The 17570-nt window shown below is 44.8% G+C and overlaps 3 protein-coding genes across 3 annotated transcripts; 2 read left to right on the top strand and 1 right to left on the bottom strand.

Moving 5' to 3' along the window:
* Window positions 1-1019: 1019 nt before the first annotated feature.
* wnt8b (wingless-type MMTV integration site family, member 8b) lies at window positions 1020-5441 on the top strand. The gene is given in 7 exon segments (XM_057048223.1): window positions 1020-1407; window positions 2069-2102; window positions 2657-2690; window positions 2693-2794; window positions 2896-3021; window positions 3103-3245; window positions 4274-5441. Coding segments are annotated over 7 exon segments (1080 nt in total). The 5' UTR covers window positions 1020-1336; the 3' UTR covers window positions 4844-5441.
* A 3175-nt stretch (window positions 5442-8616) lies between these two features.
* Window positions 8617-13810, top strand: hif1an (hypoxia inducible factor 1 subunit alpha inhibitor). The gene is made up of 8 exons (XM_057047584.1): window positions 8617-9031; window positions 10765-11015; window positions 11231-11379; window positions 11466-11611; window positions 11775-11881; window positions 12091-12154; window positions 12229-12339; window positions 12584-13810. The coding sequence occupies exons 1-8, from the start codon at window positions 8765-8767 to the stop codon at window positions 12638-12640; spliced, it is 1152 nt and encodes a 383-aa protein (XP_056903564.1). The 5' UTR covers window positions 8617-8764; the 3' UTR covers window positions 12641-13810.
* A 23-nt stretch (window positions 13811-13833) lies between these two features.
* Window positions 13834-17085, bottom strand: cuedc2 (CUE domain containing 2). The gene is made up of 9 exons (XM_057047585.1): window positions 16929-17085; window positions 16203-16341; window positions 15983-16126; window positions 15827-15888; window positions 15565-15695; window positions 15289-15456; window positions 15139-15203; window positions 14996-15056; window positions 13834-14922 (listed from the first exon to the last, which is right to left on the bottom strand). The coding sequence occupies exons 2-9, from the start codon at window positions 16274-16276 to the stop codon at window positions 14776-14778; spliced, it is 852 nt and encodes a 283-aa protein (XP_056903565.1). The 5' UTR covers window positions 16277-16341; window positions 16929-17085; the 3' UTR covers window positions 13834-14775.
* Between the last annotated feature and the right edge of the window lie 485 nt (window positions 17086-17570).

Raw genomic sequence — 17570 nt, 5'->3', positions numbered from 1 at the left:
CTTTCGTTCCTTTAAACTTATAAACTCTTAAACGTTCAGATTTTAAGCGTTTGTCAGATGTCTCCCTCTGCTGGACACGCTTTGCATTGTAAATTTAAACGAACTCATTGTTTGCTTTTCTTTTTAAAAGGAATATTATTTGCGTGTTTGTCGACTTTCTCCAGCCAAATGATTACAGTGTGTTCAAGTGTTCACTCGTCAGTTCGTTGGTCCAACAGTGACATCAGCCCTGTGTCTATTGGATGCAGCCTGTCAGGCCATATCCACCCCTCGCTGTGGTCACGCTACAACCATCTGATTTTAATATCTACTTCCTCAGAAATGCAATGAATTTCTCCTTTCTCGCGACGGAATCCTTTCGTTATCTAATTTAACTTGTCATTCTTCTTTAAATCTTAATCCAAAAACATCCCTCGGGACGACACCCCCGCCTCCAATTTCCAAATCACTTTCCCCCCCTTCTAATCCTAATTTGCACACAAGAAGATTGCTAAAGGGCTGCCTGTGCGAAAGAACGCGGACCACGGGGTCAGACGAGGTTATTGTGGGAATAACCCTTCATCCAGGGCTGGGTAGGGACCGTCTGGATTAGTGATGCAAATGCCTCATATCTGATCAATGACCAGGCCTAAACTCTGTCCCAGTCCGAATCTTTCATGACAGCGGGGGCCATCGCTTATTTTAAAGCATCCACTGTTGTAAATGTTAGATGTGCGCAATAACATAAACAACGACGCAAACCAAACAAAAAACAACCCAAAACACTAAAACTATTATTTTAAAGGATGATTCTCCTCGGTTTGACGACAGCGTGTCATCTTCTTCCTGAGTAATAGCCCTTGTGTTTCCGGATGATAAACATTGATTCAATCACGCCAAAGTACGGATTTGTAGTCTAATTATTCCGACCAAAGAACCATCTTCCTCTAATCCCCGACAATCAACTGCGCGTTAAATATCTTAAATAAACTTTTTTCTCTTTTTTTTGCAGCCGGGAGATCGGAGGGATCAGTGTTGCACTTTTCCTACAGGATTAAGCTGATCTTCCTCTGGAGGCAGGGATCGTCCCGTCGCCCGGCCCTGCAGGCCCAGGGTGCCCTGATCATTTCAGCCTCTCTCTGGTGCAAAAACCTCTGATTGGCCAAGAGAGCAAGAGGGGGGAAAATCTTTAATTAAGCAGATAATCTCTTGTAGGGACGAGAGCGGCTCCATTTCAGAGCCCCCTCCTCGAATTTTGGAAGTTTCATGCGGTAGCTCAGTTTCCTCTCCATCATTCGAGTGTCTGCAGGCTTCGGACGGGCTCTGACTCACCGTCACCCTCACCTCACCTGTCAGGATGTTCATGCATTTGGAAGTTTTCTACTACGTTTTCATCCTTCTGATTCACATGAATCCGTGCGGCTGCTGGTGAGTTTGTTTTATTAAATTTAATCAATTTCCGGATCGCCCCCCCCCCCCCCTTCCTCGTTCTGGTTCACCGTATTCCCCCATTTATTTTGTAATTTTAACAATAATTTAACAAGGCAAATTGTCTCCAGAATTGGTATTTTAAGTAATTTTTCTGGATTTATTGATTTTTCATCTCAGAATTGAGAGCTGGATGTTTATTTAATTTAACTATTGCCAATTTTAATAGTTTAAGTTGATTATTCATGTCAAGTAAACTGCAACTACTGTATTATAAAGTTAGTTTGTGATTATTTTATAAATTCTGTCAGTCAGTTTCTAGAAAAATACAGATTTTATGCACAATTCACAACCTCGCAACAGCAGTGACCGATCCTCACTTTATTTTCTTTATTAATAACTTTAAAAGGCTTGTTTGATTGTAAGAGCTGCATCACAAACTGGGCATAAGCAACAATCAATTAAAAAAAAAAAAACGGCCTAGAAAAGGCTCCCCTGAGACGTTTTCCGAGCAAATTCCTGCACATTTTTGACTGAGGTCTGCACATCGGTGGGTGTCACACAGTTTCAAACCGCACTAATGAGAGATGTGAGAGATAATGAGAGGAATTTGTGAAGGACACTGAGCTTCCCTGAGTAAATAAGCTGTCTCCTCTTCCAGGTCAGTGAATAATTTCCTGATGACTGGACCCAAGGTAAGCCAACGTTCCTTTTGATCTTCTCTCCCAGTCGGGAACAGAGAAGCAGGATAGTCTTTGTGATATCTTAACTCTCGACCAGCTCCAGCACTCTTTTTCTATGCAGCAGTGCCACTGACACCATATACAAGACGTCGGTATGATGTATTTGATATATATCTTGGCCTTTTGTGACGCCCCCCCGCTCCATACACTTGACCTTAGTCAAAGGCTGTGTATGTATCGGGGTGAGGGCCGGCACTGTTGTGGTGGGTGGTCATCATTAGGGAGGCATACCCCTGTGAAAGAGGTGGTACTCCATCTCCTCAACGGCCACTTGAGACATATTAGTTATATTATTCTTCGCCCTGCCTGAACAAGAAGCAAAAACTAGGATTTGCCCCGTTTCTGTCCTCAAACACACAACTAACAACATGCTAGTAGAGGTTCAGTTCACCAATGATGAACAGCATCCCGCTTCGCCCCCCTTCCCCATCGCCGGGTGCTTCCGCACCAGCTCAGCGTCTCACGTCGTGTTATTCTAACGCGCCCTCCGCCTGCTGCTGCCGCAGGCCTACCTGATCTACTCCAGCAGCGTGGCCGCTGGAGCCAGAGCGGCATCGAGGAGTGCAAGTACCAGTTTGCGTGGGACCGCTGGAACTGCCCGGAGAGAGGTCTGCAGCTGTCCACCCACAGCAGCCTGCGCAGTGGTGGGTCCCCCCGTCCCCAGCGGACGACAGAGAGGAAGGTCTGCTTTGAAACGAGGAACACGCTGTTCTGAAGCTGTGTTTGTTAATGTTTCTGATGACAGCAAATCGGGAGACCGCGTTCGTGCACGCCATCAGCTCGGCCGGCGTCATGTACACGCTGACCAGGAACTGCAGCCTCGGCGACTTTGACAACTGCGGGTGCGACGACAGCAGGAACGGACAGCGGGGTCAGCGCCGCTCGTGAAGCCTGCTCAGAGATGACTTTCTTCTTCTTCAGTCGGGACAAACCCATGCTTCCTCCTTTGCAGGCGGCCACGGCTGGCTCTGGGGCGGCTGCAGCGACAACGTGGTCTTCGGCGAGGCCATCTCCAAGCAGTTTGTCGACGCGCTGGAGACCGGGCAGGACGCGCGTGCGGCCATGAACCTCCACAACAACGAGGCCGGACGGAAGGTACCCCCCCGAGCACCGCGTTTTCACTCCTCCCACCCGGCCTCCCGAGCTGTAATATGATTCCGTCGAGTGTTTTCAAACGGCGGGGCGTCTTGTTTGAAAATTTTTGGAACTCTCTCCGATCGCACAGCATAAAGCACCTTTTGAATCATTTTTCCCTCTTCAGAATTACGCTGAGTGTGCCACCCAAGCATCCCATTCACTTCACTATAAGTGAGGTGCCACTCGTTCTCCAATAATAACAGTGTGTTCGGTGTACCAGAAGGGCCTATTTACCCACAGTGAATGCCTCTTATGACAAGACCTCAACTCGTGAATCTCAGGATCACTGGTGCAAGCTTAATTAGTGATCCTGGGGAGCCAGACACTGCACAACATTCTGTATTATGCTGCTCTTTAAAATAAGTGTTTAGTTTTTATTCTTGCAATAAGGATCCCACATTTATGTTGGTCTTTGTTTGGCCCCGAGGGAGTCTGAGGGGACCACAGGCGTGCAGCTGAAGATTCCTTTGTTTTCGGTGCCTTCGGTCCCCCCCGTCGGGCTCGAGGTTCCCCACGGCACCTGCAGCATCATTGTAACAGAAAAAAATGGGGATAGAAAGAGAGAAAAACTGCTTTTTCATTTCTCCGCTCAATAGGGCTCGCCATTGGGTCTCCTCGCGCCGGAGAAAGTGTCGATAATGAACACGTTAAGTAAATACTCCGACTTCGTCCCAGGGACAAAAAAAGGGCTCGATGTGAAACTCGGATTCAGTCCCGTTTCAGCAGAAAGTTCATCCCTTTTCAGCCTCCAGCTGTCTTGTGCTGGTTAAAGTCAGACACAGTGGACCACAAAGAAACTTAACAAAGACATTAAGGCTATCTCTGCTCCTTTTCAACCCATTCAGCCCCATTGCTGCAATACAATCTGTTAATTTGACAACACGTCAATCAAGAGACAATTGAGACGCCCATAGCTACAGAATAAAACATTCCTGATCAAAGTTTGACTGATAAAGTTACAAAACTTGACCTTCTGGTGTGTCCAGGCTGTGAAGGGGACCATGCAGAGGACGTGTAAGTGTCATGGCGTGTCCGGAAGCTGCACCACTCAGACCTGCTGGCTGCAGCTGCCGGAATTCCGGGAGGTGGGCAACTATTTGAAAGAGAAGTACCACAGGGCCCTGAAGGTGGACCTCTTGAGAGGTGCCGGGAACAGCGCTGCCAGCCGGGGGGCTATCGCCGAGACCTTCAGCTCCATCTCTCGCAAGGAGCTGGTCCATTTGGAGGACTCGCCGGACTATTGTCTGGAAAACCGCACTCTTGGTTTGCCCGGCACAGAGGGCCGCGAGTGTCTGAAGAAGGGCAAAAACCTGAGCAAATGGGAGAAGCGGAGCTGCAAGAGGCTGTGCGCCGAGTGCGGGCTGGCCGTGGAGGAGCGCAAGGCCGAGACGGTGTCAAGCTGTAACTGTAAATTCCACTGGTGCTGCGCAGTGAAGTGTGAGCAGTGCAGAAAGACAGTCACCAAGTACTTCTGCGTCAAGAGAGGAGGTCAGAAGGGAAAGAACGAGAGCGCCGGCAGCCGCAGGAAGAACCTCCGGCTGAGGAAGAAGCACTGAGCATCTTCATCTCTCCTAGCTGTCAGTGTTTGAGGTATAGGAGCAGAAAGCAATAACAAAAATATACCATTCCCATCCATTTGCATTACCAGTTTTTTCTCTAAAGATTGAGGTGTGTACAAAGCCACTCCATAGAGGGAATAGAACTTTTGTTATAAAGGTATTTAAAGTATATTTTTATATTTTTAGGACCTTTTGAAAAGTCACGGAGCTTTCACCCAGCTCAGCCCAAACGTTCTCCACAGCATCATTTATTTATTTTGAGATCAGAAACAGAAAGAAATTCTCAAGAACTATCTGGTTTACTGCCCGCTAGGCTCCAGTTAGCTTAGCAGGGTTATCATAGGTTTCCAGCATTGCTGCAGCTGAACTTTTGATTTTCCAGGAGGAATATATCTGCTGAAACAGTATCACTTCCTGTTAGCTGGCTTTCCGACACCTTTACTGCCCCCTTAATGTATTTAATTGTATATAAAATGAAGCACTTTGTACTGTATATTGTTAATTTATTGCACAGCATTTTCTAGTTTTGCTTTGACATTTAGCTTCTATTAAGATAAAAAAAAAAATAAACCCTTCAATCGCATTTATCCATCCACCTCATGTGTCCATCCTTCTTTATCTCACTTGGAGACAGTAGCTAATACCTGACAGTTGGCGGTAAACACGGCCGCGCTCCTCGCATTATTCGCACCGTGGTTAGAATGTTCTCTCTGCGCTCTCTCAATTTCGCCTCCACAAAAACCTCCCGTCCTCTCCCTCATCGTGGTAATCCTCAAAGAGCCCCCCTAACTCCCAAGCGCTTGGAAGTTTCTTTACTGTTTAATACTAGTTTAATTAACTTTGTCCAGACAGAGGAGGCCGTGGGGGTGGAGGGCATGAGGCAAGTTATCCTTAAAAATCATCCCGCCTCTAATTTTGTATGCTAATCTCCTTTTTCACGCTGCACCTCCTCAGGAGTGGGGGGAAAGAAATGTTGGGAAAACTTTGGGCTGCCTGTCCAGGGCTTCCTGCGGCTGTTTTATTTCTGGGCCCACCTATTTGGATCCTTTCACTCCTCTAGGGCCTTCCTTTGCTCGATTTAACAATGAATGCAGAGCTAATCAGCTCTCTCGGAAATGCACCACTGTCGAGGAAGGTAATCCCTTCTCCTCTCCTCTCAATGGGCTGTCGCCTTCTAAAGGACTTTGGGAAAAGGCTTTGCACAGATTCACACTGTTCTCTCAAAAGAAGTTAGTTCAAGTATTGTGCCCAAACAACTGGGTTTTATAAACACATGCTTGCCAGGATACTCACCCCACCTGTGAGTGAGAGGTGCCAGGCCCAGGCAGGCCAGCACATGGCAGCCACAGTCCAAACCCCTCCGACGAGCAGGGACATGAAAGAGGAGATTAGAGGGGCCATTCAGAAAGGGGGCGTTCATTTCTGCACCTTCCTTCTTTTACTCAATAAAGTGTTAAGGAAAAACCTTGTTGACATCTTATTTACCAAATAATGATCATAAATAAAACCCCGCCCTCCTCTGACGACCCCCACGGGGTGGCGTGATCGCCTCATCTGGCATGTGAGCAAAACCCCTGGTGACAAAGGAGCCGACATACCGAACCGCTTTCCCCGCGGCTCTGTGGAAGGTCTGCAATTTACCGGGATGGCGGGCGCAGCGGAGGCATGTCAAAATGTTCATTCACCCCACGTCAAAGGCAACGCTCTCAGGATTATAATTAACAAAGCCACAAAATCCGGACTACAGAGCACATTAAGGTTAATGGTGGGAGTTGGGCTCAAATTTTCCACTTACTGTTGATACCTGCATGTACCACACACACACACACACACACACACACACACACACACACACACACACACACACACACACACACACACACACTTGGGCTGCTGACACAGCAACTGTGATGTGGCAAAGGCAGATCCTCACTGTTCAGAGACCATAAAATGTGCTTTAGAAATAATAGAATGACGATTTAGTTAGTGTTAGAACTCATTTACCTCGGTTGTTTAAACCTTTATCAGCACAGCTGAGATTACTTATATTCCATGTTCATTAAACCAGTAATAAAAACTAGCTTAATTTAATTCAAACTGGACAGTCTGCATTTTTATTAGGTATACCACTGTATAATGCGAGACCTCCACATCTGCTAACCACAAAAACACCAAAGTGCTGTATATTATATTTTATTTGGACTAGGATTAACTCCCGAAGTAACTCTGGATCCTCACAGTTTAGAGAAAATATACAAAATACAGGAAGGAAGCTGAGCGGAACACATGTTATATCAGCGCGTGAAAGAACATGTAGCGTGATGTGTCAGACTGCATGCCCCCCCCCACCTGGAGAGTGACACGACCTCCGACCGCGGGGCCCGAACTTCCGTCTGTCGGATCGTCCCTGCCACCTTTAATTTCCTGGGAGGCATGAAGCCGAGCTGGCAGAAAAAGAGAGGCGACACCACAGAGGAAGGACGAGGTTTGAGCAGATGGTTGCTGGTGTGCAGTGAACATTAGGCCTTAGTGTCTAAAGCTGATAGATGACACTGTTGCAGCAAATGCGCTTATATCCACAATTAGAACTCCTAAACACACTCCAACAATTGCATAATATGAAGGGAAAAACAGGAGCAGAATTCCACCAGTCAGCAGATGATAATGCAATCAAGGAAATATGGGAAAATGACTTAAAATGCTTCAAAGAATCCTTGACTAATAGGATTTAGGGCTTAAGGGTTCTGGACCTACAACACCTAGAGGGGCGAGGGTCAGCATGAATGTGAGAGAAAGCCGACACAGATGAGTACAGATGAGTGGAACTCCTACAACACGTCCCCAGAGACTCTCAAACAGAAATATGTGGATAGCTCCTGTGGTTGAATGCTGCAGCGTTGCGTTGATCTGTCCAGGTTTTAACATCTGCTGAGGAGAAGACAGCAGTGTTCTATTTGTTTGTTGCTATCAGCAGGGTTGAGATACAAGCCTCTCGGTGCTCAGCGGGGTGTCTCATGCAGTGGCTTTAGGCATCTGCAAAGAATGGGCAGAAAGGAGCATCAGAGGGATCAGATGAGATAAGCTGACTGATCTACACAGGAAACACAGAGCACCAGAATCTACCGGGGAGTCCGAGCTGGACTCAGCAATCTGCTGATAAAGCCTGACTCAAGAGAAGGTGTTTACACAGACGGCCCATGGCCTGAAAATGCTTTTAAAACTGGACCCATATGCAATACAGACCAACTGTGATCAAAGTGATTGATAAGATCTGCTTCACTATCAGCCTGACATTGACTCAACAGGGTAGGTTTGTAACCACCGATCAGTCCACTGGCCAAGGTGCAGCCTGCTCTATCTTACAAAGAAAAAAATGCCATGGTGACTATAGTTATTTGGGGGCTATGTGGGTTAGATTAAATATTGTCTGAGTATTCGTTAATTCTCATATGGTTGTGGGGGGTTGTACCTTGTATGAATACAAAACATTCATCATGGTGCTTTCAGTAATAATGTACAACAGTCGTGCAGTGAACCTGGTATTGTTTCTCAAAACATAAAAAAAAACATTAGACGCAAAAATAAAAAAAAAAATCCATAAAAACGATGTAGACAGTAATAAATACATAGACTATGAGTTTCAAAAGGTCGAAAGTAATACAACGCTAAGGGCGCCCTCTTGTGGTCAGCAAACTGGTTGCATTTATTCCTCCGGTACGCTGGGTGTCGCTGTGGGTCGACGTGGCTATTAAGTGGTTTCCTGTCTGTTTTAGTTTCAGCAGTGTGTTCAGACTGTCAACATTGATGCCGTGCGTAAACACCCACACGGAACAGCGGCAGACCGAGAGCTGGGCTCTGGTGGCGGCGTTGCACCAATTTCTTCTTTCTGTTCCGCGCGCCTGACCCCCGGAACGTTGTATGTTCATCCAGCCGCTGGCTCTGGAACGTTGCAGAGTGGAGTCTGGGCCATCCAGAGAGGAGGACGGCGGCGGCTGCTCATCGAAAATGGCAGCGGCGACGGTTGTCGAGGTTGACCCGGCAGAGAGCGACGGCTGCGGCGGCTTCGCCGGCGTCCAGAGCCGGGGCTGGGATGAGTCTCAGCTCCGCAAATACTCCTTCACGACTAAGCCCATCCCTAGACTCTCTCATACGGATCCAAGAGCGGACCTGCTGATAAATAACGAGGTAACCCCGCATCTGCATCCCGTTATGTAGTTTGTGGCAACTTCTAACACCCTAGGAAAATAAAAATAAAAAAAATAAAATAGAAAATAAAAATCCAAAGACCGATGTTTGGACAAGGACGATTAGATGGCTGATCCAAGACATTAAACTGTTATGACCTGTCGGGTTTTATTTTGCATCAAACTATTGAAATCTTCAGACACCGCTTATGTAGTTTGCAAATAAAATATGCCCCATTGCTGAGATTAAGCCCAAGGTGATTAAAATTTAACAGATATCAGTTAATGTGTCCAAGAATGTGGTTAAGACTGTTGAGGCTTCCCAGCTCCTTCTGCACCAGAAGATGTGATGCAGTGGTGCAGCTTGGCTCTTTAGCAGTGGTGCTGATGCTGGGATGACTGGGATCACACCTGTTCTTCCCTGGGACTCTTCCTCTGTCCCATGAGTGACCATCCTGAGGGAGGAGGCTGTAAAACATGTTTGTCATCAAACTGGTCTCCAGTGGCCCAAATGACAGTTCCCAGTATGGCTCTGTTTTCCATCCTGCTCCAGGGTTAAACAGTATTGGTGACAAATCTAGCGTTGCACCACGCTATACTTTTATACATTTCTTGAAAATATATACATCAATAACATTAATGCACACTGTTAAGAGTTTGGGTTCTTTCCTGCTAACCTGCTCCTCCTAAACTATAACTTAAGTATTTTTTCACCAATACTCGTTGATATGGAAGGGCATAATTAATTATTTCATGTAACTATGCGCAAAACATATACTCTTTAACACATTTAAACTGATTATGGTGTGGAATATGCTGACAAACTCGGTTTTAATGGGCAGCACAATAACTTGAAGACAAAGGAGTAGTTGCATAGTTACAAGTTGCCATGTTAATACTTTTACTGCATGTGAGTGGTATTTATTTGGCTTTGAGCTTTCCACACCCTCTGAGGTCCATCATCGGACAATGACGTTAGCATCAGGTGGTGCGTTCAAACGCGGGTTGTTCATTCTAGCGGTGTATGTGTATGCTATTAACTTAAAAAAATATAATGTTTGAATCCAGAGGAGGCATTAACTATTTCTCCCCTGGTTAATAACTTATAATACCAAACACAAATACAGTAAATTAGGGTATATAGTCAAAAGAGCACCTAAAACCGATTCTACGACACGTTCGTGGCATCAGAAGTCGACACGGCGTCAAGTGCGCTGGATTGTTCGAAAGTGTCGGAAAGAAGCCAGTGATAAATCACTACTCGCTACACGTTTTTCTCTAGGGAAATTCCAACGCAATGTAAAATGCTGCGTAGAGAAACTTAAGCAGCGAAAGTGAAACGGAGGACGCCGATGAGCGCCGTGAGCGCGCACAGCGGCCTACGTTCAGTTAGTCACGTAGTCCTCCAGCTCGGTTCACTGGGATGCATTTACGGACCCTCCGCTAAATGACAACCAGTGGCGCATTCACGATTGTTCACGGCCGTAAACGTCACAAGGTCTTCAAGTTTTACTTTTTAAATAAAACACGAGTTTTACATTTTTAGGAATAATCAGATATTTGCATTTATTTCCCAAATAAAGATAAGATAAACAAAAATTAAGGTCACTTTCAGCTCTAAAGTCACGTTGAAGATTTTTTACTAGAGAAACAGTATACAGTAGTTGCATTTGAAAAAATGTTTCAATCATTTATTTAAATTTCTTTTCCCAATTACTTTATTATTTTTTTTAGGAACCGGTTGTTTTGACCGACACCAACCTTGTGTATCCAGCGCTAAAGTGGGACATCGCATACCTCAAGGAGAATATTGGAAATGGAGACTTCTCCGTTTATACTGCAGAAAACCACAAATTTCTCTACTATGACGAGAAAAAAATGGCCAATTTTGAGAACTTTGTCCCAAAGTCCCGACGAACAGAAATGAAATTCTCTCAATTTGTGGATAAAATGCATAAAATGGAAGAATTGGGAGGGAGAGAGAGGTAAGATACAGTTTCTGTTTTATTTCTGAAAGAACTGACATTCAGAGCTAGACTGACAGAGTAAATATTTGCATTTACAGTGTCCATATACATCTGTGTCATGTAAATGTGCAACTTTCTAGGAAACGAGCATATAGATAGTGATAGTGCAGCTGTTATCAGTTCTATATAAAACACCACCTCATATATGATGCATACCTTTTTCCCATTTCAAGGGTGTATCTGCAGCAGACCTTGAATGACACAGTAGGGAACAAAATTGTTCTCGACTTTCTTGGGTTTAACTGGAACTGGATCAACAAACAGCAGGCCCAGAGAAACTGGGGGCAGTTGACATCCAACCTGCTGCTCATAGGGATGGAGGGTAAGGTCCAACAATAGAAATGTATGCATTTCATTTCACAGACTTCTGCTTTTACAGTTAAAAATACTCTTTTCGTCTCTCTTTAGGCAACGTCACCCCGGCACATTATGATGAGCAGCAGAATTTCTTTGCACAGATTAAAGGCCATAAGAGGTGTCTCCTCTTCCCTCCAGACCAGTTTGAATGTCTCTATCCGTACCCAGTGCACCACCCATGTGACAGACAAAGCCAGGTAAGCCCGACACTGAGACACATCTTTAGTTTGCCTTTATTTGATAGGGATTAAAGGTTTGTTCTAGAATAAAAGCCAAAGAAAGTAAATATCAGTGACTGAAAACGGATGTGTGAAATGTGTTTGTGTTCAGTTCTCACGCATCCATATTTTTTATTTATAGGTTGATTTTGATAACCCTGACTATGAGAAGTTTCCAAATTTTAAAAATGTTGTTGGCTATGAGGCCGTCGTGGGGCCCGGAGATGTGCTCTACATCCCCATGTATTGGTAAGAGGCATTTTTGGACTTTGAGTGAGTAACTGTAGGGCTACAACAGACACCGGGGCCCCGCCATTAACAATAGCTGATTAAGATGTGTTGTAACACCTAACAGAATAAAAAGAGACTCGCTACAAATGCTAACCATGCGGAATGGCTTCACATTTGGGTAGAAGCTAATGACTGGTATTAACCTGATATCTGTCCTCTCTCTTCAGGTGGCATCACATTGAGTCACTGCTGAAGGGCGGCGTGACCATCACTGTAAACTTCTGGTACAAAGTATGTTCACACAGCGCCTGTAATATTCCCGCTGCACTTGCCAGATGTTGTAACACACTGACCTGTTTGATCAGGGCGCCCCCACACCCAAGAGGATTGAATACCCCCTACGAGCCCACCAAAAAGTGGCCATCATGAGGAACATTGAGAAGATGCTGGGAGAAGCTCTGGGAGACCCCCACGAGGTAAAAGCACTCGCTTCTCCGTTCCGTTTAGAGGACACGTGAATGTCACACTCGGCGTTTCTGGAAGCTCAGATCAGACTCGCATTTAGGTCAGCAGTGACGTGAAATCCCCAGGGCACGCTGACCCCCCCAGCAGCCCAATTACTGTGAATATTTATGGCTTACCTGATTTAGTACCAAAGACAGAAACACCTTTCAGTAACGTCTCCCCGACGACACATGAAACACTTGTGTTTCTTTGTAGGTTGGACCTCTGTTGAAAATGATGATCAAGGGCCGATACGACCAGGATTTCAGTTAAGACTTCACCTAATCTGGACTTCTGTGCATGTGAAAGTGGGACGGTCCTGCGAGTGTGTGTGTGTGTGTGTGTGTGTTGCATTCAGAATATGAAGATCTGTATCTCTGCATGGTAATATGTAGCCATTTACAAATCAATCTGCTCCAGTCACCAGAAGAATCGGAGTTAATCGTCTGAAAAGGTTTCATCTGTGAACGCGTCAGGCTCATCCAGGGAAGGTCAACTTGCCCGGATATCACAACCACTAGTAGATTAGAAGAGGGGGAAATTAAACACTCAATTCATCGTGGCATTTATTGCATAGGTGTAATAATGCAGCTGAGCGCTAAATGTGAAAATGTCCATTTTTACCAGTATGACAGCTTTAAACACGATTCTCTCCAGACCACTAAAGGTGAGTGGCCTTTAAAAAAATCTGTCCATTTCATCTTCATTATGTGTGTGGTGTTGAGGAGCGCCGGGTGGATGCAGCTTCAGAAGGGCAGTGTAGGCACAGCAATAAAACAGACGTGACTAACGTGCTTAGAAACGCTGATTACGTGTGATCAAAACGTGCTTGCGGTATGAAAGAAGAGGTATCGTATATTCCGGCTGAAGAATATATGACTGCTCAGTGTTGCTTTGTGTTTTATTTATGTCACAAGCTGAATGTGGTTTTACAATAATGTCGGCCGAGCGCTAATATAGCAGCGAAACTGCATTTTTCATGGCAGGGGTTTCATTCTTACTCTGTGGTTAATGTGTTGCTAATAAACATTACCGGGGATTCTTCAAAAGGCCGAGTCGCCGTACGTTTTGCTGTTTTACGTGCCATGAGTTGTCCGTCAGCAGTTATTTGCACTTCCATGTTGAGTATAGTCGCCCGTGTGTATCATCAGGATGCTGTGAAGTTTAAACGGGAACATCCAAACGTGTGCAGTCGGGTTCAGTGTTTAAGTTAAAGAGCACAATGATGGAACGTGATAAACTGATGAAGTTCAGTGGATTTGTCAGTTTTACTGTGCCTTACAAACGGCACGGGTTAAACAAGCTGTTTGGTCTGAAATTACTGGCTTTAAATCCGACTAGAGGCATGTTTTTATCCACGGATGCCTGTTTAGTTTTTTAAAATCTGCTGTATGTGTTCTTGATGTTCCTCTGAATAAAGTTTGCTTGAAGTTGTTCACTGAAGGGATCACAAGTGCTTCAAGAGGAAGGATTTACAAAAAAAAAAATCGCCTTTATTTATTATAAATTGTGCGTCAGTGAGTTCATAAAATATGATTGAAACAGTAATCCATCCTTCACAGATATCAGTAGTGTCTTGTCAGTCATGGCTAACATCAGGAAAACCATATCCAACTACCTCAGTGTTGCCCCAGAAGGCTGTGGGGCTGATGGTGGGGTACAACCACGGTAGAAACGGTTTAGTTGATACAAATAAAAAAGAAAACAACCCACAGAAGGAGGTGAAAAGTTTCCACTGAGGACGATGCCTCGGTTCCTCGGTGATCAGCTTTGCACCACAGGACGTGAAAACAGAACCGTCCTCCTGCTCAGTGTGCCAGACACTCGCTCCGATAGATTTTACTGCCCTCGGCAAGAAAGCCGTCCTACAAAGTAAATCACCGGTGAGATTATCGAAAGCTGTACAGTTTCTCCATTACAGAGCAGTAATGAAACAACGGCGCGGACGTGTTCCACTAAAGCTGACTGTCATTGGCAACTCGCATCTCGGAATATATTAAATAATTTAAAAATATACTTTGTGTGGAAGTCAGCACTGCACGAACGATACTGAAATCATTAACAAAACCAGTGTGAGTTTATAGAGGAAACTGTACAGCACCACCAGAAGTGAAGGTTACGTGTATATGCAGGAATATACTGGAGTCAGTTAAAGGAAATGCAAATAAATACGAGAGTTCTTTAAAAAAGTCAGTGCCTCATCAGACCTGTAAGAAATCGAGGGGTACGTTTCCAGCTTTAAACCAAGGCAGAACATGGTCACGATATTGAAAAAAATAAGCCACTTACACGCTAACACACCTCTCTGGAGGGACAAAAACGGCTAATTTCAGATTAAATGAGCTCCATAAATAACTCTAGTGTAAACAAAACCAATGATAGCTGCTCTTCCAAGCTTGTGCTCGTCATCAATGAAAGCGGTACTTCCGTGCTGGCTTGAGGTTGACGTACGTCTTCTTCATGTCCTCCGTCTCGTCCTTCTTCACAAGCTGATAGCGCTCTCCTTTGGTGGTCACCACCTGGTTGCCGTGGTATCGGATGAGTTTCTTTGGAGCCTATGGAAATCAACGAGGTGATGAAACCATAGCGGTTGATGACGAAGCTGGAGAAGGTGAAACGCAGGCTTACGTCTTTCGGTGCGACGGGGCGGTGCGTTTTGTTGTCGTCCTCGTTGTCGACCAACATGTACCTGCAGAGGAGACGTGAAGTTATGACGGTGGAAGAAGGGTAGACAGTTGTGTTCATAGTGGGATCCCAACTGAGTCACTCACTTCTCAAGGATGCTCTCCTTTAGTTTCTGGTCTGCCACTGAGGAAATGCTCTTCCCCTGGTTTGCCTGAGCACAGAGGACGCCATAAATACAAACTACTCAACCTAACAAAGCCCGAAAGGGTTGGATCAGGACATCAGCAGGGACTCACATTAAGAGGAGAAGGGCTGAGCTGGACGTCACCCTCAATGATGAGGCGCACGGCTTCCTCCATGTCACCTTTAGCAATGGACAGGGCACTGCGGGCCTCGGACAGGCTGCATTTAGGGAACATCTCCAGCAGGTGTTGCTCCTGGTCCTCCCACCCAGATGCTGGTTTCTGGAAGGAAACAACACACGGTCGGTTACAAGGACGTACAAGTCCTTTTTAAAGTGTTAATAATCATCATCTGGAAAATGCAGATGTGAACTATTCTTCAATGAGAACCGTTGCGGCAGCGCCCTCTGTCGGTGTGTTAAGGCAGTGTTTTTCTCCCGGTTGGGAATGTTGACTGGGAGTTGCAAATTTTAATGGAATTTCTTCTGTCCTTGCTTTTGGCACAACACTTTCTTCACAAGCTTAAAGAAAAAACAATTAGCTTGTTATTAAAGGTGCTTAATACTATAAGTCACTTTGCAAGAAAAATCAAGAAGTGATCTGCAATCACATTATCAATGTTTATATATTTAAAATAAAATCAAAGCCTTACCTGGTGTTCTCGCGCTAGCTAGTTTTGAAGCAAGACTGAACATCATCTCACAGACTTTGACACTGCAAAACAATAAAAGTATATATGCATACATCAAAGAAATTAGGTTTTGTTTAGTAGCTTAGGATTCAGAATACAGACAGTGTGATCGATCACCTGTCGATTTCAGCAAACCCGGGTATGTACGCTTCCAACATCTCCGCAAACACTTCCACGTCAAAGTTCTCTTCCACGCTCTGCTGGGAGCCGAGGTCCTCCAGAACTCCGGTGATGTAAGACAGAAGGACATCGTCGAGCGTGCTGCATTTAAAGGCATAAATAACATTTCACAACAGACCAGAGTTTCGGCTGTAGGAACGTAGACGGCAATGTTTACCTCATATCGGCATCAGGGATGAAACTCTGAATAAATTCATACAGTGCATTGTGGATGATCTTGTGGACGTCCATTGCCTTCTACTGTGAAGAGGGACAGGACAGGACAGGACGGGGACTCGGTGCACAGCAGTGCAGACCTTAAATAACCAGGCAGCACAGTTGTCACCCATGCACCAATGAGAGAATGAGCGTTAAGTTACACGGACGTTACAAAATGTGTCCTTATGAAAGGTTGGTTATGAAGATAAAAACACGCTCATCTCACAGTAAAGGTCAGGCAGTATTTAAATAAAGATTATTAGGCCGACACACAACTGACATTTATCGTCAAGGGAGCACCTGCGTTTAAGATTATATATCGCGCAATAAGGACCCATTAACAAAAGTTTTGAAAGAAATAATACCTGTTTTGCTTCTGGCGTTAGCAGCGCTGCTATTTCTGTGCGCTTTTCCAGCCGCAATGTGTAATAATTACCATCACCGCTGTCATTAGTCACAAAACAGCCAGATGTTGTTTTTAGAGTCACAACATACGTTTGTTGTCTCTACTACATGTTTTTAAGGTGTTTCTGCGTTAGGTTAACCTGCGTTTCGTTTCCAGGAATAACGGTGAAAGTGTTAGCAAACGAGCGCTAGCCAAATTGGGTTATGCTAGCAATTGGCTAATATACGACGCTTGTAAAGAGAACGACAGCAATTGATGATCTTATGGAATCAAACTCACTGCGATATGAATTAAAGGGACATGAAGTAAATTCTGCCCCAGAGTCTCTGGAGGGAGGCTGGTCGATCGCAGCGTTGCCCGTTTTCAGTCCCCTGCTTTTATTCGCCTGCGCGATTCAAACGGACGGTCAAAACATTCTACGTCACTTCCTTCGACGGGAACCCGCGCGCTCAAATGTTGACTCAAATCATAATTAATAATTAATGATCTCTGCAGAGTGTAGCTTGAACGATTTAAGAATGTTTAAATAGAATGGGAGTGATTAAAACACATAGCTGCCGTTATTGCTTGCTTTAGTTGTCTTGTGGCTTTTGTTCCCTTTATTTTTATGCACTTATGACACGACACACTTATCAAAACGGATGTGTGTAATAATGGAAAAATGCTTTTCCATAGCATTATAAGTTCTTAACCGACTCACCTGTATACATAAAGATCTATCATTATTAGTGGCAGTAGCCATGGTAGCTGTCGTAGTAGTAGTATTTCATATTAGATATATATATTCTGTTAAATTTCATCTTTCACATGCATTCCCAACTATGTGTATTTTAATGTTAATTAAAACAAAAATTAACAGATAATACACTGGCTCAAATGTGATGATGACATGCTGCTCTGGACCTCACGTGGCCTGTAAAC

Source organism: Takifugu flavidus, chromosome 11 (assembly GCF_003711565.1).
Source record: "Takifugu flavidus isolate HTHZ2018 chromosome 11, ASM371156v2, whole genome shotgun sequence".
Classification (NCBI taxonomy): Eukaryota; Metazoa; Chordata; class Actinopteri; order Tetraodontiformes; family Tetraodontidae; genus Takifugu; species Takifugu flavidus.
The sequence above is the reverse complement of the archived record's forward strand: the minus strand, read 5'-3'. Positions and strand labels throughout refer to the sequence as shown.